Here is a 25214-nt window from a genome sequence, read left to right on the forward strand (position 1 = left end):
GAGGCACGTCCCAAATAGTGTGTCCCCAATGACAAAGTACATGACACTGTCGATTATTCACTGATACGTTAGATCAGATTCAAGGGTACCCTATAACATGCCTGCCACTCGTCTGCTTTCAGTAAGCTTTCCCAAGTGGGAAAGGAGTAGAATCTGGTACACGAGTTTCTAGAAGGATTAACCCAAATGCCATGCGTACTTGGTTCTACAATCTGACAGTGTTGGGGAGAAAAGGGCCCCAGACTGACTCCCTCTAGCTGAGGCTCTGCTTTCTGTCTTGTGCCATCATTACAGCCAATGCTTTTCAAAGACCTGTCCCGCTGCCTTTCCACATCCCTGAGCTAGACCTCCAGGCTGTGGGGCTACGTGCAGTTAAACCAAAAAGGGGTTAGTGCTGGCCTAAACGGCCCCGGGTTTCTTCCAGCCTCTAGATCTGTGCCGTCCAATATAGTGGCTACTGGCCACATGTGGCTGTTCGATTTACATTTAATTAAAATTAAGTAAAATTTAAAATTTAGTGTCTCAGTTATACTAACTACATTTCAAGTGATCACTACTTATGACTGGCGGCTACCATGTCTCATGACACAGAGAACATTGCCATTGTTGCAGAAAGTCCTGCTGGCGAGCGCTGCTCTGGATTCCAAAAGAATTCCGATGGAGGTCCAAAGCAGGTCCCTTTCCCGGCCACCTTAACTACGACAGGGGCATTCAGCTTACGATCAACTGTACAAAAGATGAGCGACGAAACAAAACGAACTGTGGTCCAGGACAAGGGCACCAGGCGACAATCACATGGCGACCTTCGTTTCCGACTTGTTCCATCCAGCCCGAGCGTTAGCTTTTGCGTGTTACGGGCGAGCAGCGTACAGCAAGCTCGAACACGCAGAGAAGGATGGCTGCGCAGAGACGGGGCCGTGAGGGCAGAGAGCGGCAGCCGTAGCGAGTAGGCGCATCTCCGGCTCAAAGAGGCAGTCAGTCACCTTAAGGCGACGTGTTCGTCCACACTTCCTTTAAAGGGGTCAGCTACTTGTTTATACACTTCTGCTTCACAAGCAAAAACAAAACATCTTGGAGAAGCGCTAACATTTAACCTGCAAACCGTCCCCATTTTGAGGTGTAATAATAAGAGACTAATTCCATAGAGTGGCTGTCTCAGTTATGCAATATGTGTGTTTTTGAAATATATATAATGGCTACCAGATAAAGCCTAATATAACTCTTTGTAGAAGTAACATTTAAGACTTAAATACTCAGAGAAAGAAGAAAAAAAATCTCTCCATAACAAAGCCCAATCAAACACGAGCTCAGTGAGATTCTCACTCCGCATTCCGGGTCAACTGAAATTACGGCTCATCTTCATGAGTATGGCCCTAACGACTCCACGGAAAGGGTACTCAGGACCCCGTTAGCTAGCTTGACCATGGAGTAGAATACATATGGGGGAAGAAAGTAACAGAGTGGCAGGTGCTAATTTCTTTAGGATAAGAACCAAAAATCTGAATACAGTGGGGGCGGGGTAGAGACAGATAGGAGAGCATCTCAAAAAACAAGGGCGTCTAGTGAGTGTTTACTATGTGTCAGACCCTATAGGGAATGATTTATAGATGCCATCTCATCTCAATTCTCACAATGACCCAATAAGGTTGACACTTCATGGGTCCCGTTTTACTTGTGAAAACTGAGGCAAAGAGGTATTGAGTAACGTGCCTGAAGTCACAGAGCTAGGCAACGGCAGAGGCGGGCTAGGAACCCAGATAGCCGCGTCCAGAGCGCGGGTCTGTGACCTCTGTGCCGCACGGCCCCCTTCTGCTCCGCTCCTCCTACTGCCCGCCACGCGCCTTCAGTTCCAGGCTAAACGGTCGAGTCTCACTAGCTGGATAGAGTTCATCTCAGTGTGTAAGATGTGCCACTGGTGTCTACCAGGTGAGTCCTGGGTAGTTCCCAGGTAAACACTGGTTTTCATCGTAGTAGCTATGCATTATAATGCCTATTTGAAAGCACATATATAGTTAATTAAGTCACAAAGTTTCCTTTTTAAAGCAAATGTATTAAGAGTTAATCTCTTTAAAAAGATCTCAAGTAATCAAAAGTAAAAATGATATGAGAATGTGCCTTCCCAAAATTAAGAAGGGGGCATGGGAATCTAATTTTTTAGATGCAGAAGTTTGGGAATCTCATTTTTTAAGACCTTATTGGGTTTTTTTTTTTGTTTTTTTACTCATCCTGTCAAAAGCAAAGACATCTTGGTGGGCAGACGGATGCCCCCTCCACATCCTCCTCAGGCGTGCGCGCAGGGGGCCGTCGAGTCTGTGTGACTCTCGGAGCCCTGCGTGCGTCGGGCATGCGTGCGGGGGCCGTCCGGTCCGTGGGCCCCTCGGAGCCCCGCGTGCGTCGGGCATGCGCGCCGGGGCCACCCATCCATGGGACCCTTGGAGCCCCACGTGTGTCGGCGTGTGCGCCTGGACGGTCCAGTCCGAGGGCCCCTCGGGGCCCCTCATAGCCCCGCGTGCCGGTGGTCACAGCCCCCGGCTCCGTGCAGCACGGGCCTGCGCCCTGCCTCACCACACTGCACTGGAAGCGCTGTTAAGGCAAGGCCTTGTCCTCTCTAGGGACCCCAACCCCTCCCTCCCTGCCGGAGCTGGGCATGCGGCTTTGTACACAGTAGGCCCTCATTTCCTAAACAATCATGTTGGGGCTCCCCCTGAACATTCTCAGGAGGCAGGATTAGGTGGTCCTCACTTCTGTCAACATACAGAAAAAGGTACAAAATAGTTATGCCCCAAATATTTCTTGAATCAAAGGATTCCAGCAGGAATGTTGTAAGCCAAATCTATAAAAAACTAGAAATTCTTTTCTCACTGATGCTCATCAAGTTTTACTCAAAGTCTGCAGCCTAAACTGGGAGTGTGCTTTTTAAGTCCTCCGTTATGTGCCCAGCCTTCTTTGAGTACTCTACAAACAAAATACAGTAATTAACCTTGAGACCACTGAAAACCACATGTATAACCAGACAAAATTAATATTTACAAGATCAAACACGATAGCGAAGACGATTAAATCGAGAAGGATTTAGATCTGGGTCAACTCATACTCCAAACCACAAGTGAAACCTGCTCTTAAGATGCCTTGCGCTCATGACACCGACGAATGGCTTCCCAGACAGCACATTAGGGAAAGAGGGTAAGGCCCGTGGACCGACACCGAGGTGGCGAGGACTCCCTGTTACCCACCCGGTCCCTGGAGTCCACGGGGCAGGAAGGACCAGTAAATCCTCAGAGAACGCAAAAATATCATGTTAGTCAAACCGCCACCCACACAGTGCAATTGTAACAATTAATAATGCTAAGAAAAGGAGCTATTAGTTGAGCCTTGACTGCGTGCCAGACATCATTCGAAATGCTTTCTTTAGTTGCATTCATTCACTGAGGCCTCACGACGACCCAGTGAGGTAGCTGCTAAGGTTAGGCCCATTTTGCAGAGGAAGAAGCACAAAGGGGCACGGTCATTTGCCCCCAGGACACGAAGGAAGAGGTAGAGGCAAAGCTTGAACCTGCATCAGACGGAGCCTGAGTGCCTCATCGTCATGTCACACTGGGTACCTAGCTTTGCAATTTTACCGTCAAACATACCTGACGTAACGTTTGCTCCCATCTCCACTAGAGTAACCATGGCGCATTGTTTATTTCACACCTTTGTTATGGTACCTTCACTACGCAGGACAAACACTGACAGTTTTCACAGCTCACATTTAGACCCCCAGCACACCCTGCTCCGCGAGGAGGGCCAAGATGGATCTCCCTTCTCCATCTGTACGGATCCCTTGGAGGTGCCCCCACGACAGGGACGAGGATGAACAAGGCAGACACAGCCCTGGTAAATGACCAGACAGCAACCAGTGTCCCAGCCAGCACTGACATCAGAGCTGCCGAGTGAGACTATCCCCAACCTCCAGCCGGTATGAGACATCTCAGAAGAGCAACTGTCCAACTTTCAGAGTAAAAAGAGGAAGGTACAGATGCCCGACCTTGCAGAGCGTCCTCCGCACGACCCCTCTCCAACGAGTGCCCATCCCGAGCTCACGGACTCAGGCACTGAACCAGCACAGATGACTGAGCCCACAGGCCCTCTTGGAAAGAAGAGCTGAAAGGCTCCCCATCTGGCCCACATGCCCCCCTCAGCTGAGGCGGTGTGAACTCCGAGGCCATTCCGCTCTACCAAGCGCACCTGTCTGCGGACAGGAGAACCTCATGGAGACGCATGAAGCAGCAGGGACAAGCGACCACGGGTCCTAGAGTGCCAAGACTGGCAGGAGTCACTCTGATTCTTGATGCCAGCCCCTTGGAAGGTCCGGCTCCTTCCTGCCCGTCGATCCTATAAAACACCCCGTTTGCTCACGGGAACTCAGGGGAATCTCTGCCTTGCAACCAAACCAAACATCAGCTTTAGCCTGCATCACCTGAGGTCATCCTCAGACAACTCCTCTCGGCAGGATTTAGTGTGGCGGCTTGTCTGAGTCTCCTCAGCCTCTAAGAGGAGAGAGAGAGTCGGGGGACACGGAGAGAGCCGAGGGCACAGTCACACTCAGTATGGCATCTAAATAGTCTCTTGCATCTGTAGCCAGTTTCCTTCTGCCTGAAAGAATCACGAATAACTTAGCGGGACCTCAGTAAGCGTCATTTCCCCTAGGATAGATACGAGTACATAGCAAAGCCAATGGGGGGCCAGAATTTCAATTTCCTAGACACTAAACTAGCTGGTATCTGGAAAATTCTGACTATACCTAGGATTTTCTAGTAGGTGGTCTCAAGCATTACTCATCTGAATGAAAACTCTCCCTGAGTTTAGTACTACTAAGCCCCTCAAAGCAGAAAACTGAGTTTCCCTTTCTTCAAGACGCCCAAAGCATCAATGTCCCCCGTCCACTTTCTCAGCCCCTCCTCAATGATGACAGAGATGTCAAGACTGTGATTCCCAGTGAGTGCAACAAATACAAGGGAATGTTCTGTGTTTAAGGGGAAAAAATCTCAGAAGTGACAATGCTATTTTTTAACATTAAGAATTATATGAAACTTGGCCACTAATTTTCAAAGTAAAATCTTTACATTAGGCTGAGTAAAAATATATCATTTGAAAGTCACACTTAAAAAGCGTGATATAACACATACAATACAGAGATTCTGGTCCCCTCTCCTGACCGCAGATAGGTGAGGAGCATTACAGTTTCCAGCAACTAGATGGTCATTTGAAGGACGCCGTATGACAAAAATGTCTGGGCCCTCCAAATCTACACCTCTACAGTTTAGGTGAAAATGTATCAAAAGCTAAGGATTTTATAACTAGCCCCATTATCAATGTATCATAGTTCACTTATTCTAAAACCTTCTGAAATCACAGTGCATCTTATGATCATGATGTCTGAAAATTATCTTTGGCAGTACTTTGTCTTTCTCAGTGGTACATAAAATAATGATGCATCTGACAATCAATGGCATCTTACATTCAATAAAACAGAAGGGATTTGGTGAGTCTGCCCCGCCTCGCCATTCACACCTCCCTCCCATCCCTGAAAAGAGCTAAGAAACCCACCTAGTCCCATTCTGAAAATCCCACTTTATTTGAAAGAACAAAGCAACGGCAGCAGGCTATATATATATATATCTCCTCACTATGTTAGAGAGAAACTAATTTAACTCACATGCAAAGATAAAAAAGAACAGTTCTCCACAAGTGAGATGTGGCCTACAGGATCAGAATCCAAACAGTGCTGCTCCTCTCTTAAAAGCTTCTAACTTGGGGGTTTGGGGGTGGCGGGGGAGAGCTTCTAACTGGAACTAACGCATTCGCCTCGGACAGGGGCTGGCACCTTGGGGAGGGCAAGAGGGAGAGTCACCCTCAGAACGGCTCCAGCAGGGCTGTGGACCAGCACAGGGCTTGGTTCAAGGGAGACAAGCTTCAAGTTTAAACAGTAATTTGTGCGTAATTATGCTCTCGGGTTGATACAAGACAGATTAAATAAATTAATCCAAGTACAAACTGTGCTGGCATGCGCCAGCGCCCAGCGCCTGAGACCGACCTGCGGACAGCTCCAAGGCTGCAGTTTCCAGCTCCCAAATCGGAGCTGGCGGGCAGGTGACGGGGGCAGCAGAGAGGCAGTCCTGCGCCGGCCAGGGGTGGCAATCTGAGGGGCGGGCGGAAGGAGGGCTCTGCTGAGCCGTGACAAGGGAAACTTCAAGCACGAGATCCATTACAGCCTGCACGCCCACAGCCATTTCCACATCGCAGCTGGAAATAAAGCTCGGGAAAGCAAAGACCGAGGGAAAGCAGACCTTACTCTGCTTTGCCCAAAACACAGCTCGAGTTCCCTGTCCGCTGACACGTGCGGCCCGGATGCACGTCTCTCCTCTCACCCACCTCCCCCCACTTGGAACTACTATTGGGAAGTCAGGCTAATATCAACACGCTAGCATCGGTCCTCACTGATATATTTCAGGAGCATGCTCCTAACACTTCCTGAGCCCTGGGCTAATAAGCCCTTATCAGCATCGGCCCCCTGAATCTTCAAAAAAAACCCAAGAAAGAAAGAACTGTTATTATCCCCATTTAAAGCTGTGGAAACTGAGACTCAAGAGAGACTGAGGGACCTGCCCCACGTCATGCAGTAAATAAACCATAGAGCCAGATTCAGCCTAGATCCTTGACCTGCTGGGGGAGGGGGAGGGCTCAAGGTGGAAAAAGTATTAACGAATTCATGAAAATTTAGTTTCCATTTCTTTTGTGAAACAACAACTGACTAGCATAAAAATGATCCCCGCAGAGACACTAGTGGCAGAGTTTGAGTCCCTGCTATGAGGTGAAGCAGCGGTGACACACAATCTTGCAGAAATGCAAACACATCGCCACTGGCAGGTAGCCGCATCCAGAAGAAGCTCGGTCAAAGGAACAAGCGGTGAGAGATGACAAAAAAGTTGTAAACCACCACCTTGACCTTTTCAGCTGCCAGTTCCGCCTACGCCGTAGATGTGGCTATGTCACAAAGCAAATTCCACGCAGGACGATTCATAAACATCTTTCTCCCCTGTCAGTCAGAAGGAGGAGCACACAAGAACAGAGCGTGCCACCGCCCTGTGAGTGGGGCCGAGGCACAATCCCATGCGATGTCACCTTCCTCGGGAAGCTTCGTTTGAGTGTCGCCTTTCTCAGCTTCTGCGGGAGCCCTTCCTACTCTCCCCTAATCGCACTACACTGTCAGCTGCAAAATTCAATTTTCAAAACATTTTCCCTTTTTCTTTCAGAGAAAGGTGTCCACAAGTCTTACCTTTGTCTCCTATCTCCGCAAAGTAGCTCCAGGTAATACGGTCACCTTTCACCAACTAAAGGACTGATACAAGACTCCTTCTGCGCCAACAAGCATTTCTGCAACACGAAAGGATAATCTGGGAAAGAAAACAAGAGGCGGGAGAGAGGGGGACAACGGGGGAGACGATGGGGAATGCGTGAGGCCGGACTTCGACTTGGGAAAGCAGCTCTCAAATCAGACGGTTCAGCCAGAGCTACAAAGGCTGTCGGTGCCCCCTCCACACGGCACACTCCTCCAGGCCCCGCCACGAGGCGCCGGGGCTGGCCTCCGGAGGGTCTGTCCGGCCCAGGTCCCCCAGAACTGAAGGCAACGTTGTCATATAAAAATAACAACACTCCTAGACCTTTTGACTTTTGTTTTAAGATTCTGCTTGTTATGCTGGCAGTAGATCATTTGCAAGGGAAGGCCGATCTGGCAAACTTTTAAACATATAGCTTTAGCCTGAATATTCTATTATAAACTTTTATTGAGTATGACACGCTAAATCCCTACGCAATTGGTTACGTAAAAAGAGTGTAAACATGTTATTAATAAAATGCTCTGTTTATAAATTTTTTTTAAAGAAAAAAACAATACTTCTTTCTCCACGGCAAGATTCTAAAATTTGTTGGGGCCACAGCCCCCTGAAAGAGTACTGGTGAAAGCTATGGTTATTCTCCTAGAAAAACATGCCTGTGTATACTCAGGGCCCCAACACGAGCCTAAGCACAGACTCCCAAAATAAGAACCCCTGCCTTTCGTGAAGGTTCTTTTTTATGATACGTATTTTATCAACCAACAAGAGGCGAGTGCCAGTCAGGGCGGGAGGGAGTGGAAGGCCGACAGGCACAGAATACAGCACAGTCCAACCCCTCCCCCCAGTCAGATGCTTCAATAAATGACTTCCATGCTGGCTCTGCCCAATGCTAGCAGAAGTCAGAGGAATGGAGGAGTATTACCGAGATGACCACGACAGGAGAGGACTTCTACGATCTTAGAGCTTTGAGGAGCTAAGTTATGCTTTAGCAACTCAAATTTAAACACACCGCCACCAAAAAGAAACAAAAAAATCCAACATAGTAACAGGTAAATGGGGAATTACAATTCACAGAAGAGAGTCTCTTCGTGATTTAGATAAATGCTCGGGAACGCAGGTCTCATGACAAAGTGAGTAAACCTTTGGAAGTTTCCATCTGAGGATCTGACTTAAAAGAAGAGCCATTTGTAACAACGCCTTCATGGTAAAGACAGCAGCTGCCCAGCCCGTGCTGTCGTGGAGACAGTGAGGGCAGACTCGAGAATAAACGGATCTGGAGCCAGGTGATCTGTGAATCTGCTCGGCCACTTACAACCCGGTGACTGAGGCAGGTCACTTCGCTTTTCAGAATCTGAGTTCCCGCTTCAGTAAAAGAAGGCAGAGACTGGGTGCCAGCCATGCTTCTCACACCCTCGTGGACTAAGCTTCTGACCTTCACGACAACCCTGAGGGAGATGCGATTAACCTCCTCGCTTTACAGATCGGGAAGCGGGAATAAGCTGCCCAAGGTCACGGGAGAACAGGGAGAAGCAGGATGGGAGCCCAGGGATCTGGCCCCGGAGCGCATGCTGTGACACCGCACACGCGGTCTGACGAGGCCATGGACACTTCGCTGCTCTAGAAACGATAAAGCGCTAAAATGAACAGAAGGTGCCTCTAGAACTTTCACTGTACCCTTTCTCTGCCCTTTTCATATCTGCCTCAAAATAATCAAGATAATTTGCCTTCTGTTTGTCTCCTCAAACTAGTTTAAAAAAAAAAAAAAAAACTTAATATGCATTATCCTTCAGCAAGTCAAGCCGCGAGTGGAATACACAAACCCAATAAAGACACCTCAGCCGCTGTGGGCTCAGGACTGGTGTCGCCTCCGCCCGAACCGGAAGGAAAGTGGGACCTGGAAGCCCACCTACGTCCCTGCCTCCTCCCCTCAAAAACAAGTTTAATTAGCACTGAAACAGTGACTTCGAAGAAGATGAAACTACTTATTCAACTGGAAGAGAGCTGCTGGTTTGTTTTCTTCCAGTGAGCCTGGCCGGACACTGGGAATACCACGGGGAGCAGGCAGACCCAGTCCCTGTCCCAGTCCAGGCACCAGCACCTGGCAGCCGCTGTGACTCACGTCGTGACGGGGGCAATAGGGGCCACGGCGGCACGCAGAAGGACACCTCGCCCCGACTCATGGAGTTAAGGAAAAGACTCTCCCAAGCACGTGACCACAAACGTGAAAAAATAAGTGAGATAGTATTAAGCCGGCAAAGAGGCGTGGGCCCCGTGAAACAGCGTGAGGCAGGAGGGCAAGCAGCAGGGCTTCGAGGTGGCTGGGTGCCAGGGCTCCACGGCAGTCACACACGGACCGTCGCAGGCCACGTTACGGAGTCTGAACCCCGAGCACAAGCAGGAGTCATCACCACATTTTAAGCAGGAGACTTGTGTGATCAAACTTGCGCTTTCAAAGGGCACTCTGAGCCGTGTGGGAAAAGACAGGAGGTGGTAAGACAGGGAGGCCAGTGAGGGGACCGCTGCAAATGTCCCGGCTACGCGGGGAGACGGCCTGGAAGAGGGTGGCAGGGTTCGCTCATCCGTCTAGCGGCATGCACTTACTGAGCCCAGAAGTGCCAGGCTCCGTGGGAACCACGCTTGCCCACCGCGTCGGCCACCGGGGCTCAGCGCAACTGATGTGCAGAGTGGAAGCCAGAGGCAGGGTTTTCCTCCATCAGATATTGTCAACGTTCCTTCAGGACCAAAAGCAAACTGGAGGCTTTCAAGAGCCTTTCCCATTTCGTGACTCATCAGCATAAGGCAACTCCCCCGGAGGCATCCTCTGCTAACCAGGAGCTCTGAAAACCTTCCTCGAAAGCTCTACATGCCCATCACTCTGCGACTTAGAAGGACAATTTGCTTTACTACTCGGAGGACGTCTCAACAGGAAAAGCAGCATTCCCCACAAGACATCTTGCTGGGAGATTACCACGTCCCGGCTTTGTAAGCCAAAGTCCCCAGTACAGCATTTTGGCCAAGGATTCCAGTGAACTGCCAGCAGGATAATGTGGTTACACTGTCTGAGCTACTGTGAAAATGCATTAAAATTTCAATGTTAGAGCTCATCTGAGCAATTAAAATTAACACGGACCGCTCTGTCTGAGTGGGGAAAACAGGGCTAGGGGAGCGTTGGGCTCCATAATTCTCGGTGGCGTCTTTTAGCATTTGAAAGGCATTCAGAGCCAGCGTTTTTTGCTATCCAACTAGGTAACCGGGAGTGTCTCCGCTGGCTGGAGTTAAGTGCTTGGGGGTGGCAGCAGAGCAGATGGGAATCTACAGAGAGGAAAGAAAAATACCCAGCGAGCGCCTACTATGTGCAGGCCCCGAGCTCAGTGCACTCGCCATCGGAAAAAGAAGTGTCTGCAGACTCACTGTGCAGGTGAACGGGGTGAAACCTGGTGAGGAGCCATAGCAGAGAGAAACGCTCGCAGTGATTTCTAAAGGAAGAAACACTTCCATGTTAGCACGAAACAAACTCTTCAACAACTGCTTCATCATTTTCTGCTCACCAAGAAGCAGAGGTCGAGAATTCATTCTATCTTGAAACTCAGAGTGATTCTAAGTCTCATCACGAACCCCAGGGATGATGTAGGATTCTGAATCAATGCGTTCAACTCTGGGAAACAGACTGAATTATGAAGCGGTGAGATAGATAAATGATATAGGATGGACAGCCAGGTGGGCAGTCAGGCAATCGGAGAGAGCACCGTGTACCCCGTGGGCCCCAGCATGCCCCTGGGTGCCCCTGGGTGAGGTACTGAAGTCGGTGCGTAAGACCGATCTCACCCATGGGCACGACCATCCTCCAGGGCCCCAGGTAACTAAACGAAATTTAAACAGACTCGGTAGTAAATACAAGGAGTAACAAATGCGTAGCACCCTTTGCTAGAGTCACTAAACCGTATACCCAAGGACCACAGAGAGTCCTCTTACTGACGGACACAAGCTAAGGGGACCAGATCTGGGAACGAAGGTGTCAGGTAAGTCAGCATCCTGAAGCTGTCTGAACGACTGACTGCCTTTTCCCTCTGGACACAAACGTAAGATGTTTGTTGTTCTCTTGAAACCAATGAGAACCCCTTAAAACAAGAACGGCCTTAGTTTAGGCTGAGCAGGATAGGGCAAACTGGTGACATGCCAAGGGGAAACAAATCAGAAAAGTGTATATTACTAGCAGTAAATTTGCATTTGCATTAAGCATATGACAGAAATAAAATGCACCAAGCTATAAAAACAAGATGATATTTAAGATACCAGGACACAGAGAAAATCTCCTTTGTGCTCAGACATTGTTCTACTAAGTTACATGTGCCAATTAGGCAGCCGGCACCCCGTGAGTGACGCCCCTTTCTGGGAGTAAAGACTGGTAAACTGAGGCATATAAAGGCCACTAAGGAGAAAAAGACCAGCAGTAGAGCCAGGATTAAACCAGGTGCTTTGGTGCTTAACTCCCCTAATCAAGTTAGAAAGCTGGATATATATATAAGAAGATGGGAATTTATCAGTTTCATTCACTGTTTCTAGAACGGTCCCTGCAACATAGCAGGTGCTCAATAAATAGGTACTGAATGGACAGATATTTCCTAGCGAAAAGCACAGTACTCAGAAACAGTCTGGGAATGACTAAGACTGGGCATTTTATAACAAACACAACCATTCTCCCGCATGTGGATGCACGCACACACTCAAAGCCTGCAGACTCTCTCCTGCAAAAATCTACCACGCAGAGTCATCAGGAGAGAGCCGAGCCCAGAACGCTTAGCAGTGACAACTACTGACAAGTGATCAATAATCAGAGAAGCCTACTGACTGCAAATAATAACAATAATACAGTATACCTCTCCGACCCTAAAACACAAAGACACATAAACAATTGGCATCTCGTGAACCCAATGGAGGACTCAGTACAATTCCTGTAAAATAGGGGGAAAAAAGTGGGGAGTGGTCCTATCTTCCACACAGCCATGCTTGGTGTCCCTGCCCATGACAGCAAGGGCCTCCTTTCTTTTCATGACATGCCCAGCAAAGATGCCAGCTAGCTGCTACGATCCCAACTTATCATAACCAGAGCAGATGAGAGTGTCTGCCTCTCAGAGACTGAAGGGCCTGGGGCTGCTTTGCTCATGGAGGTCAAGGTAATGCCCCGGGCCTTGTCCCTGCCTGGGCCAGGCCCCATGCCGCCTTGCCCTGTGCACAGACTGCAGCTGTCAGTGGATCGCACCATCCCCATCAGTCCCTCTGATGCTCACGTGAACTGCCCACTGCTCCTGCTTCACGGACGGGATCGGCAGCCGCAGAACCACAGGTGAAAGGCAGTATCTCAACAGGCCTCGAGGGCGAGAAAAACCTCTCTGCTTCTCTGGACATCCAGCTGATATTCCTTTTCCAAGCTGCCAAATACTGCAAGTGTCAGTTAAAGAGTGACTTGGACAAGTCATCCTCTCTATAAACTGAGGGGCCATGACCTACCTGATCGCTGAGGTCCCCCTGAGATCTCACACTCCATCCAAGTCAGTGCAGTGCCCAGAGTTTATGGACGTATGGCAGGGGCCGGCAGAACCTCAATCACTAAGTGCCTACTGTGTACTGAATGTGACGTGTTCAGAGATGAGGCCACAGGGCCAGGCCTCGAGAACACGGGACAGACCGGGAACGCCAGCAGCCACAGCACAGTATGATCAGCGAAGCCGCCAAGAGAAGACGATGGTAACTGCCTGGTCGTTCTGGAGGCTTCTCTAAAGCAACGCTCTCATGAGCCTGCAGGAGGACGCAGGAGAGCACACACTCGGAAAGGCACGGGGCGCTCCAGACAGCGGGCGGCGAGCAGCAGGCACCGTCACCTGCTCTGGGCTCCTGAGGGCAGACCCGGGTGTGTCTGGCGGAGTAGCCACATGTGAAGCTACAGATTTCAGAAACAGCGTCCAGTTCCCGGGGTTGAGGGAAGCCTGACAGGGCACCAAAGGGAAGACCAGAGCTACTGAACTTGCCAGAAACTACTAGACGAGTAAGGTGTCCCCAGGAGGAAGTGAGGGTCTTGGGGCATTCCAGTCACTTTGACAAGTCAGCAAGAAGACGCAGAAGGTTGAGCCAAGGCTCTAGCCCAGGGACCAGCCCCTGCAACCAGCTCGCCAAGCCCAAGCGGCTGCAGTGACCTGGAGCCTCCCCAAAATAAGTGACTGCGGTGAAAGAATGCCCGGACAATGGGGGGGTGCAGACGGCAAGCTCCAGAAGCCAGGGGACAGGGTGTGAGCTGGGGCCACGCAGACGCAGCCCCCCGCACACGCACACACACACAGGGACCTGAGCCAGCCGAGGGGCCCCCAACGTCAGGGTGTGGCGGCAGACAGCGCAGCTCGAAGCCGCCAGGCGCGCGCCTCCATCCCTCCTCCCTTTCAGTCTCTTGCACCTGGGAACAGCAGCAGCCGCCCGACACCCGACGCACTCGCACTCCAGGCGAAACAAACACAAGCCGGGGCTCAAGGGCGGAGACGCAAATACTCTAAGAAGGAAAGAGGAAGAGATTTAGAGGCTTCGATTTAACCCCAAATACTGTTTTCTGACACACTTAGAAACAACTACTATTTGTGAACTGCCACCATGCAGCCTACCCCAAACGTCACGTATATATTTTCTAATGAGACGCCCAGACCAGCCCCAGACCTCGGTATTACGCCCATTTCACAGCCCAGCAGACCAAGGCTCAGAGGTGTCAGGTAACTTGCCCAAAGTCTAAGTCCTAACGCAGGACGAGGCATAATCTTGTGAGGGTGATGAACAGGCAGAGTGGGCATCAGCAATAACAGGTGTAGACAGAGGGGACCCGACGTGGGCCCCTCTCAGAAGACTTCCCCGAGGCAGTGACAAGCAAGCTGACCTAAACAACTGCTAGTGCGAGTAAGCTGCCAGGCTCTACGCTAAACACTCCGGCTCAGCGTGCGTGCGGCCCCCACGGCCCCCGAGGCAGGCCTGACCGTGCCACTCCACAGATGAGGAAGCCGAGGCCCCGGGCTCCGGCCCCGGGTCCGTCTGCTTCCGGACTCGGCCCTGCGCACAAGGACGAGAAGGCCTCCGAATGCCGGCTGGGGAGCTGGGACGAGTCCTAGGAAAGATGGGGGAACCACTGAGGGGCGACCGTGAGCTGCCGACGGTGTGGAGACCCCCGGAGAGCCGCAACTGGGCAACAGACCCGACGGGGTAGGAGCGGGTGGAGATCCAGTGGGGAGGCTGCATCGCCCCACAGCAGTGGGGGCCTGGGCTCAGGCAGCAGCAGCTGAGAGAGGGGGCGTGGAGAGAGAGGTTGTTAAGAGCTGGGACCAACAGGCCCTGGTCAGGTGACAGGGCCTGTGTGCCTGGCTGCACACGGCGCCCCAGCACGAGGCGTGGGCGGTGAGGATCTCAGGTCTGGACGCGCTCCCAGAGGCCTGCGTCTCCGAGCGCGGATGCCCCGCAGCCACTTTGGTACACGGGTCTGGATCTCGGGGAAGAGACCTGGGCTGGCGATAGGTGTCATTCGTGCGTGGCTTCCAGGTGAAGCCGCGGAAGAGACGAGACGACCCAGAGAAGCCTTGTGCAACGAGAGAGAAGCAATAACAATCTAGCGGCCGTTCCCTGGGTCACACCTGCCACGCAGAGAAGACAAGAAGACAGGAGGCCTCGCGACAGGCTCTTCCTGTGCCTGCTACGCCTCCTCCTCCACTGCCGTGCAGCCCCCCACCGAGGAACACTGGCCACGTTCCTCTCTACTCAGCGTTCCTGGGAGAGAGAAGAACGCGCCCCTTCCAGGTCCCTAATCGGCCCAGGAAAGGCCAGTGCAGGACAGCCAAAGGGGGACGGGTGAGTCCCCACAGGCCGCGCGTGCCAGGGGCAGGCATGACCCACCGCCAGCAGCCTCCACAGCCTCCCCAGGGCTACTCCGAAAGTTCCTTCTCTTTTAGAGAAAATGAATGACGGAGTCACAAACTTGATGCCAGGCAACAATAAAGGGACAGTTTTCAGAAACCGCAACTAGTAAGTGGAACGTGGAGACATGGAACTAGGCAGAAGCCTTGGGAGAGAGCGCACGCGAACTGTGGGGCTGCACCGACCGTCCTCGGCGTCTGCACCTTGTGTCTCGCACGAGGCCCCCGCTGCCCAGAAGCTCTGACGGGGGCCCTTCCGGCAAAGGCGTCCGCGGCTGCTGCGCCTTTCTGAGCCCAAGACGGTCGCGGCAGCCACAGCAACGCGCACAGCACCGCCTGAGAACCGCTGGACAAGAACCGCTGGACAAGAACCGCTGGACAAGAACCGCTCTCCCGTCTGCCCAGGCCCTCCTCGCGTTTCCATGACCACAGAAACGCACGAGTAACTCCACTCGCCTTGCCAGGGTGGAGTGAAAGGGGCGTGAGCGGTCATCCGGTCCAGCCCTGCATCCTACCGACGAGGAGCTAGAACCCAGAGGAGCAAAGCCACCGGCATAAGGTCACACAGCGGGCCACGCAGCAGACGGCCAGGGCTGAGTTACGGCCGCGAAACCTCTGCCCCGTGTCCCCACTACATGCTGCCTGCCTGCGGTTGTACCAACAGAAGTGACAGCAGACTGCTTCCCTAAACGCGGTCAGAACTGCATGCTCACTGCACGCCGGGCACGGTCCGGGCTGCCTGAGGCACGTTCGACTCACCGGTCCTCCCAGCCTGCCAGGCGGAAGCTGCTACTACCCACCCCTGACTGATGAGGGTGCTGAGAGAGGGGGCTCATGTGACCTGCCCCAAATCACAGAGCTGGTGGAGGGCCCGGGGACCCAAAGCCGCAGTCGACCCCACAGCCCTGCTGGTAAAAAGCACCCAGTTTACCAAGCAGCCTTTGTGTGCAAACATCTTCCTAAAGAAACACCGCCAGAAATCTCAGATTCGTCCACAATATTCTCCTACCAGGGAAGAGGACCCATTTGGAACATGTGAATTCCCGGCTCCGGGCAGAAGGCCCTGGACAAAACACAGCCTCTCCCTGTGCTCCGCAGTCCCCCGGTGGCTTCTCACCCTGCCTTTACTGTCAGGCGATTCCCACATTCCACCCAGGCCTGCCCACCCCAGAGCCCCAGACCGAATGCCCGCTCCCTCGCCCTCGCCCCCAGTTTCTGGGGATGGAGCCCCGCCCCCCGGCACTGTCAGCAGCCTATGAATGTGGGAACTGCGAATGTCCGTGCTCGGGCTCCCCCAGGAAAACGGTGATTACCGAAAGGAATTCCTAATTTGTAGGATTTCAGGAGAAGATATTAAAGTCAAGGGTGGGAGGCTTGGTGAGAGGCGGAAACCGCCATTAGACAGAAAGCTGCGGAGGGAGCCTGTCCTCATTGTTAAGACAGTAATGCCAGCCCCGGTGAGTGTTCGCTGTGCCAGGTAATGCTTCACTTATATGATCTCGTTTAGTCTCGTGACATCTTTCCAAGGTGGTACAAATGTCCTCTCTACTGTAGAGAGTCTAAAATGGGGGCACAGAGGTCAGCCTCACAGCCGCTGGGTGGCAGAGCTGCGATGTGAACCAAAGTGGTCCAGCTCTGCAGGCTGTGGTCTTAGCCAGAGCCGCACTGCCCCTCCACAAACACTGTGCCTTGTAATTTTAACTACCAGTTATATCACAATATATGAGTTATCCTAAGGCATTTCACATGCATTATTTCACTTAATCTTCACCACAACACTAGACAGAAATACTTACATTATCCCCATTTTACAGATGAGGAAACCGATGCTCCAGGCAGAGAGTACGCGCAGAGCTGGATCGGAACGTGGACAGCCTGACTCGGTGACTTACACTTAAGCCTTGACATTTCTGGCTTAACTTCCTTACTTCCGTATCTGACATTATCTAGAAACCCCGGAGGCTGGTTTTGTTTCATTGTTTCATTCTGTTTGGCTGTTACTCTTCGTTCCTTTCATAATGGCTCCCATGGTATCAGAGTTTGATGATGGCGGGGAGGAAAGGCAGCAGGACTCAAGGCTAACCAGGGCAGTCTCTACGATAGTCAAGCCCACTACTGTAGCAAGTGCAAGTGACGAGCTACCGTGAAGGTTCGATTTCGGTGAAGAACAGCTCTAAGCATGGCACCTGGTCCCGATGCTAAGAAAGACAGTCCAGAACAGAGCCCGACCCTCGGTCATGACGATTAGGCTTTGAGAGGCATTTCGGTGATTTTCCCTTCCTCGTTGTATTCTGAATAAATCTGTATTCCCTGAACACGCACCACAGAGAAGGAGCCAGGGCCGGGCCCCGCTAAGAGGCCGGTGGAGCGGAGTCTCCTCTCCCAGGCAGTTTGCTCATCACTGCCAAAACGACAGCTGCCACAGAACACCTGACATCAGGTGCAGCTGCTCGAATGAGCCTGACTCAGTCGACTCCAGAAGACTTCCACCAGTCCCATCCCCTCCTAAGCCCTGGCTGTCACCTGCCTCCCTTAGACAGGCGCACCGGGTGACAAACGACTTAGATAAAACTGCTAACCTCAGCCCTCGGAGAGACTGTCATCGCTTCACCGAGTGACCTCGCCCTGCCCTTGCAAACCACCCTCTGGAACCCGGCCCCGGGCTCCAGCTTGGGACCTCAGAATCTCCTCCACGAGGGCCACAACGAGGTTCCTCAAGCAACGGCCAGAAACGGAAATGCCCGCACGCGCTCCATCAAACACACAAGCGAGCAAACCACAGAAGGGCTGTAAATTAAAAATTCAACAGCGAAAGCTTTTATTTATCCTTTCATTCATTCGAGGCATTTTAACCGAATGCTTACTGTATGCCAGGCACCTTGCTAGGTACTGGGGACTCCTAGCAGGGAACAAGACAAAGGACTTCTGCTCAGGTGCTTAAAAGAGGATGGGGTACTTAAAAAAAAAAAAAAAAGGCTCAGGGTTGTGATTTAAACAATCCCACCCCTGGCAGCACCCTGGTGCAGAAACAGAAAAAGCGGCTTCCAGGACGGATGTGAGAGATGACGGTTACTGTAACGGATTCCAAACAGAACAGTTCAGGAGGGCGGGATGGAGGAAACGTCTTCGGACTGCCCAAATGAACATTCCTGGAATAGAAGGGTGCGCTTTCTCTAAGAAAACTGTAAAATGAAGCACGTAAAAACAAATACCAAGCGGCGGCAGCTTCCTCTGGACCCACTTCCCATCCCCAGGAGAAAGGGACTGCTGGGGTCTTTGCTGCTTCAGACACCACCCAGGAAAGGCCGGAGTCTTAGTCCGCTTTTCAGGCAAAGAAACGAGTAGCCTTCTGCCACAAACAAATGAAAAGAGTCAAAGCCGAAAATAAAAGCCTGGTAACGAGACGCTGGAAACCTTCAGAAAGGGACCTGCAGATAGTTCTGTCTAACTCTCAGCATGTCTGTACATAATAAGCAATATACAGTGTACGCTGACTGTCTTACAGCGAGAACAGAGTTGATGCCAATTATTTTTTGCCTTCATCAAGAGAGCTTGTCATCCCTCTACAGAACAATTACCAAGAGGTGCACAAGAGTTAAAAGCTAAATTCTTCCCCCAATTCAGCATGGAAAAAGTGCTGCTCGCAGCAACTTGACATTTCATTAGATTAATTTTTAAATGTGTTATCCTAACAATTATGCCAACTACCATATAATTAATATTCCAACTGACTTTACAAAAATTACAAAATCTCCTAAAGAAAATAATTAGTCATTAGGCATGAACGAGATTTTTCTATGGCCGACAGCACATAAAGCAGAAAGTTCATCACATAATGGGCGGTATCAAAGCTTTTTCCATACTTCCTCCAATTCTTAGCCAACAGTGCGTAAAGCTGACATTGGCAAGTTATCCCAAACGTCACTTAACATATTAATGCGCTTGCTGGTTTGAACTCTTTGAGGGTAAAATTTTGAATGATGAAAGCCTTAGCAATGAAAAAGCTCTTTTCCTTTGTAGAGAGGCAAGATAAACACATATAATTGTTTGCTGCTTCCATATCCCCAGCTGGAAATCAGAATACTGGCTCATTTCCTGGGGTTATTTGTTGAGTTTTTTAAGAAAGGTACATAAGACATCCTTACCTTTGATTTCCTCTTTTCTTTCAGGGTGTTACTCTCATAATCTACCTTAAATCCTTTCTAGAGTCAGGTAAGATATTGAATAAGCCACAGTCAGATAGGACATTATCTACCATAGCAGCAACGAGAAAACACGGCTTCCCCACAGCCCACCTGTGAGTGACAGGAAGGGCCTGCACAGCCCCCGAGCAGAGCAGAGAGCCCGCCTCCACAGGAAAGAGTGCAGCAGTTGATTAGTGACGCCTGTCCTGGACAAAAGCGACAGTTTCAGGACCCCTGTACCGTGCATTTGACATCTCTGTCCTTCCATAAACCATTAAAAATTAGTAAAATGTGTACGGAGATTCATGAATAAAATATAACACATGAATTGTTTCCAGCGCGTAAGTTAAAGGAGGGGAGAATGATTTCTATAGTCAAAAACCTGAAGCCAACTAGATTAAACATCAAATTTTAGAGGAAAGAACACTTACCTAAGTCAGGAAATGCAAATTCCAGCTTAGCTATAGAGCCACGAGCAGGTCAGTCCACTGAGCCTGGGTTTGCTCAGCTGTAAGGTAAGGGGCTGAACTAAAGAGCTCTTAACCGCTCTCTTCGTTTCTAGTAATCAGTGTCACGAGCAGCCCCAAATCCCCTCTCTGCTGGGGCACTAGGGAGCTGGCGGAAGAGCAGTTACTTTACAGAGTCACTCTACAGGACGTGACTGAAACCCTGACATCTCTCGCACTGCTCATATGGGATTTACAATCTGATACATTTCCACGTCTATTTTTAACCTGCAGCATCGCCAGGACAAGTTCTGTATAGTTAATTCCCTTAATATGGCCCCTTTTCCACCTGGGGGCAAGGGTGGGGTCAGGGGCAGGAACTTCTGTTTTAATACTCCAACTACTAAATCCAGCAATTAAACTGCCTTCGTTCCAAAGCTAAGTATCACCACTTCGATTTAAAACCAGTCACCTACCCCAGAGTCCCCTTCACACATGGTTCTGAGATCAGCCCAAATCTTCCCAACACTGAAAAGCGCCCCTTGCTCTAGCCTATTCTAGAACAAGTGTATCCACGTGACACATCAATGCGACTTTCATGTCGAAACACCAATAAGCAAGACCAGGAGTCTTGACGAGGAGAAATGAATCGCACCGTGCACCTACTGACCACCTTCCACCTGAGCACCAGGCAAGCTCACGTCAGGATGACCAAGAGCACTGCTGGGAAAACACGGACCACAAACGGGACAGCCTGAGAGGGCGGTGTTGTCTATGTAGGCCTGGGACCGTCTCGTGTCCAGCCTTGGCAACTGCGACAGATATACATCATTTTTTGTCCGCCCTGCATCCCCACCTTTAGGGAACTGCCTCTAGCCAACTCCAAGGAGCCCTACTTCCTGTGCTCCAGGTGATCCGTGTTGGCTAATCAGAGAATCTCACCCCCTGGACTTAATAAACTGCCTCGAGGGCCACCTACCCAGCAGGCCCAGAATCCCTTTCCAGGGTCTGACGTGGAGACCAGAAATCACCTGGTATAGGGACCGCACACACCTACAACTGCCAGGCTGTCCTTTCCACCACCTGGAGAGCATCAGGCCAACACAGGAGAGCAGGCTTGGAGACGGCAAGAGAGCGACAGATCCCCACACTACCTGGGCACCCTGATCCTCAAGGCCAAACTGAGTTTCTGTCTGACAGCCCAGCCCAGAGTTTGGGGACAAGCCTTACAGGCTAAATGCCTGTGTCTGAGACTCAAGTTCTTTCTTTAGCACTTCATGATCAATCACTTCTCCCTGATCCCTCAGATTCAGCTTCAGGCATTCCACCCCAAACCTAAGAATACTAAGTAGCCCCCGTGGAGAAAGTCAAAGAAAAAATTCCACACACCTGAAACACTGTCCAGGCTCACCTGAGGGTGAAAGGACCACAGAAAGGAGGGAAAGCAGTGGATAACTGGAGGGGGCAGGGCAGTTCCGGACCAGTAACAGTAAGAACAACTGCCCCCAGGCCGGCAGCACAGACTAATGAGAAACGCTTCCAAAATCAGTCCACATATATGTTCTAGTTCTCTATCAGCAGGGAAAAGAAAAATACACAGCCCACAGCTCCCAAACAAAAGAAGCTTGTCAATAAACTGTTTCCGGGCTCATGAGCCTAGTTCTTCCTGTTATTTTTAGACTACAGTCTAGTTCTCCTTTTATAGCTGTCCTAGGGTCTGTGCCACGGGCCTGCTTGCAGACGGGAACCATGAATAGCAAATCCTATGGAGCACGTTTAGAACAATCTCCCTCGGACAGGGTCTAAAGTAATTAAAGAGTAATCTAACGAACAGTTCTCTAGTGATGTTCCTCCATCGACGACAGGGGAAAAGACAGTACAAGCAACAGAAACAACGTGAGTGGCTGAACCTTTAGAGCAGCAGTACCCAACCTTTATGGCACCAGTGACCGGTGCTCCCATGAGAATCTAACACCTGATGGTCTGAGGTGGAGCTGAGGTGGCGGTGCCAGCGCTGGGGAGCGGCTGCAAATACAGATGAGGCTTCGCCCACTCGTCCGCCGCTCACCTCCTGCCATGCGACCCAGTGCCTAGTAGGCCACAGACCAGTGCCTAGTAGGCCATAGACCAGTACCAGTCCACAGCCTGGGGGTTGGAGACCCCTCCTTTATTCCACCAGTCCTTACCCTTCTGGGGGTCATGGCCTCATCTGAGAATGTGATGAAGCTTCCTGTCTTCCCCATAAAAAAATGCACATATAATTTCAAGGGGTTCATCAAAGCTGCTTTCTATAGCCAGACTCCAGGTTAAATACACTTGACTTGGATTTTCTTGATTTAACTACCTGAGCATCACGAATAAGCCCCAGACTTTAAGAACTACACAACAGCTCATAGGGAAATTCGGAAACTTCCAACTCTGGAAGCCCATGCTGAATCGAGAACAAAAAGACAATAATTCACCCTCGCCTTCTGCATTCCTGCAGTATAAGAAAATGCGGCTTTCCCTAAGTCAGCTCCACTTCGGACACATCACTCTTACCTTGTTTGACCACTTATATGCTTGAAGGAGTTGACTATAGAGAGGAGTTTTGTCCTGCACAGGATCCAGGCTTAACAGGCCGCTGTTATGCAGAGGATGGTTCTCAGATGGCTTGCCCACCAAATTGCTCAGGCGTTCGAGCTCACTGAAAAGTAAATAGATAAAGCAAATAAACCTGAGTTCGCTGAAACTCTAGTGTTTAGCCAACCCTGTTGGTCGAAGACTGCTCTTCAAGCTGTCCGTCAGAAGTCCCTTAGGGAGAAGTACTTTTCTGAAAGGTGAAAGAGATTAGTGACAAATAAGAACATCTCTAATTGGGCGCTTATATGATTTAAAACCAGTTCTCTGGTGCCATTCCAAAGGAGAAAATAAAAAGTTTAGGGCACCAGAATCAGTAAGACTCCTCAAATTGGGATTTAACAACTTGCATTATCTCTGCAAGAGAGGAGACTTGGAGAGCACCTGGAATTTTGAAACGGGGTACAATGCTGCTTCTCACCAAGAGTTTTCAGAACCACGTACGGATCATTACATTTGGCGGAACAGCAAGTACCTGAATAAATGATGATTATTTATCATTCACATAGGGATATACTTGTACAGGGTGCTTCACAGATGGTAAAACTTAACGAAACAAGGGATAAAATAAACAAACGGAATGGGAAGACACCAGGGAGGGGACTGTGTCGAACGAACGCACTTCGGCCTAGTGGGAAAACTCTAGATACGCTGGGGAAAGCGAGCCGACAGCAGAAGCACGTTGCAGGAGCACGTCGTGAGTGGCGAGTCCCCACCCGCCAACACAAGACCCTAGGCACAGCTCCTCATGCCACATTCACTTTGGCATCCTCGGCCACCTTCTTGGCGCTACTGTATAAAGATTAAGAAGACAAAGGGTAATGTAAATATTCTGAAACTTTCTTAAGTGGTGAGGGGCTGTACCAACCTGAACGTTACAAAGGGAAGCAAATCCCAGGGGAAACGGGAGGAAAGAGCAACCATCACATCCCTCGAGCAGGGAAAGTATTAGCTGGCACTGTGCCAGAGAACAGCACGTGGATGTGGGAGTTGAGGAAGGGTGTGTGGTCTCTTGGCTTTCCACCGAAAAGAATGGCAGCTACTTGGGGGGAGGGGAGGAGGCTCCCATCATCTGGTCACCACCTCCTCCTCTATTCTACCTCCTCCTTCCATCTGGTTACTGAGGAGACCAAGTTGAGAAGAAAAAAACAAAAATCCAACCACTTCAGAATTCATAGGATAGCTAGCTCACCAAATGCCTTTTCTTGCTAAGGTCAGTTCCGAGAAATAAAAGGCCAAAATCCTGAAATTCTAACCTCCCTAGAAAGGACAGGCTCTCTTAAGGAAAAGGAGACAAGTCGAGAACATAACCAGTTAAAAAGTGCCTACTATGTGCCTTTTACACGCATCCTCCCATTTCGTTCTGACACCACTTGTAACATAGAAGTAAAAAGTAACCTGCATGCGAGAGAAAGAAATGTGCAACCCTTTACCCCAAAGGACCACAAATAATGGGGGAGGGGCATAAGTGATTAAACTGGCTGGCCTGAGATTAGTCCTCTCTTGAGGAAGGCGCAGTGAGAGTGGGAGTGACCGTCCTGATCAGGTGGCTTTGGACGGGGAGGAGGGAAAGGCAGATCAAGGCGTTTTGTCGTGCTTAGGATGGGGTAGGGTTGAATTTGACGAATTCCAGGTTCAGGGGCGAGGAATTAGGGCTAATCGGACCGGGTGCACTTGGGTTTGGGGCAGGGCAGATCGGGTCCTGTTCGGAGGTGGGGGATGAGGTGTGCCAGAGGGACAGGCAGAGGCTTGGAGAGGACAGAAAGAGAACAAGGGAGCAATGGAAAGGGAGGACCGCGCCCGAGTGGGCAGACTCGCGCGGGGTCGGCACAGGATGGGAGCCGGGCCGACCCCGACCCCTTCGGCGGGTACCTACTTGAGGTCCCGGTTGACCGAATGCAAGTTGTCCTGGAAGTGAGCAATGAAGGCCTTCTCCCGGCCCTCCAGCGTCTCCTTGTTCTGCATGCCATCCTTCAGGCAGTCGAACACCCTGCTCACGCTGGAGCGCAGCGCCTGGATGGCACTAATGGCGTGGGCGAAGGCCTCCAGGTTCACTCCGACACTGAGCACGTCCGCCATGTTTTCGCCGCTGCGACCGGCTCTCCAAAGCCGGCTTCCCGACCAAAAAGCCGCGCTCGTTGATGACGCAACCCCCAAAGGCCTATGGGAAATGTAGTTTTCCTGGGGCGGGGCTGCCCAGGTGGTTTGTGCGGCACTATCGCAAGAGGCTTTCCGCGCTTTAACTGAACTGACTTAACTGAACCGACGCGTGGGCCGGAAAGTGATCCTTTCCATTAAGGGAGGTCCGGCTGCACGCTGGGCTTTCTTAACAGTGACAAGGGAATACAGAAAATTCTCGCGCCTCCCTAAACGCGCTCTTGGGAGTTATATGGAAAAGAATTGCTCAGAGTGGTGAGGTGTCAATGGAGAAAAGAACGATAACCCATTGAATAAAATAAGTCCATGTTAGTGAATAAGTGGGAGATAAGGGAAATTCCTTCCCTACGGGAGAATGCCAACTAATAAATGCGGAAGGATTGATGGGAAGGAAATTACCATTTGGCAACATTAGAATAATGGATAGGATAGGATAGGATAGGATCAAGGGATGCTAAAACCAGTGGGTGAACACGTGAGCATAACAGGATATTT

The 25214-nt window shown here is 50.7% G+C and overlaps 1 protein-coding gene across 4 annotated transcripts in view; it reads right to left on the reverse strand.

Moving 5' to 3' along the window:
- Nucleotides 1–24678, reverse strand: part of MED27 (mediator complex subunit 27) — a 175410-nt gene extending 150732 nt beyond the window's left edge. For 2 of the 4 annotated variants that reach the window (XM_039862915.1, XM_039862916.1), the window contains exons 1-2: nucleotides 24439–24659; nucleotides 22485–22629 (exon numbers count right to left, since the gene is read on the reverse strand). In XM_039862915.1, coding sequence (XP_039718849.1) covers nucleotides 22485–22629; nucleotides 24439–24641 — 348 coding nt within the window. In that variant the 5' untranslated portion in view covers nucleotides 24642–24659. Of the gene's footprint in view, nucleotides 1–22484; nucleotides 22630–24438 lie in introns of all 4 variants that reach the window. The other 2 variants (XM_039862918.1, XM_039862917.1) reach the window with 2 other exon arrangements.
- Nucleotides 24679–25214: the final 536 nt, after the last annotated feature.

This window comes from Pteropus medius, unplaced genomic scaffold (genome assembly GCF_902729225.1).
Source record: "Pteropus medius unplaced genomic scaffold, Ma_sr-lr_union100, whole genome shotgun sequence".
Taxonomy (NCBI): Eukaryota; Metazoa; Chordata; class Mammalia; order Chiroptera; family Pteropodidae; genus Pteropus; species Pteropus medius.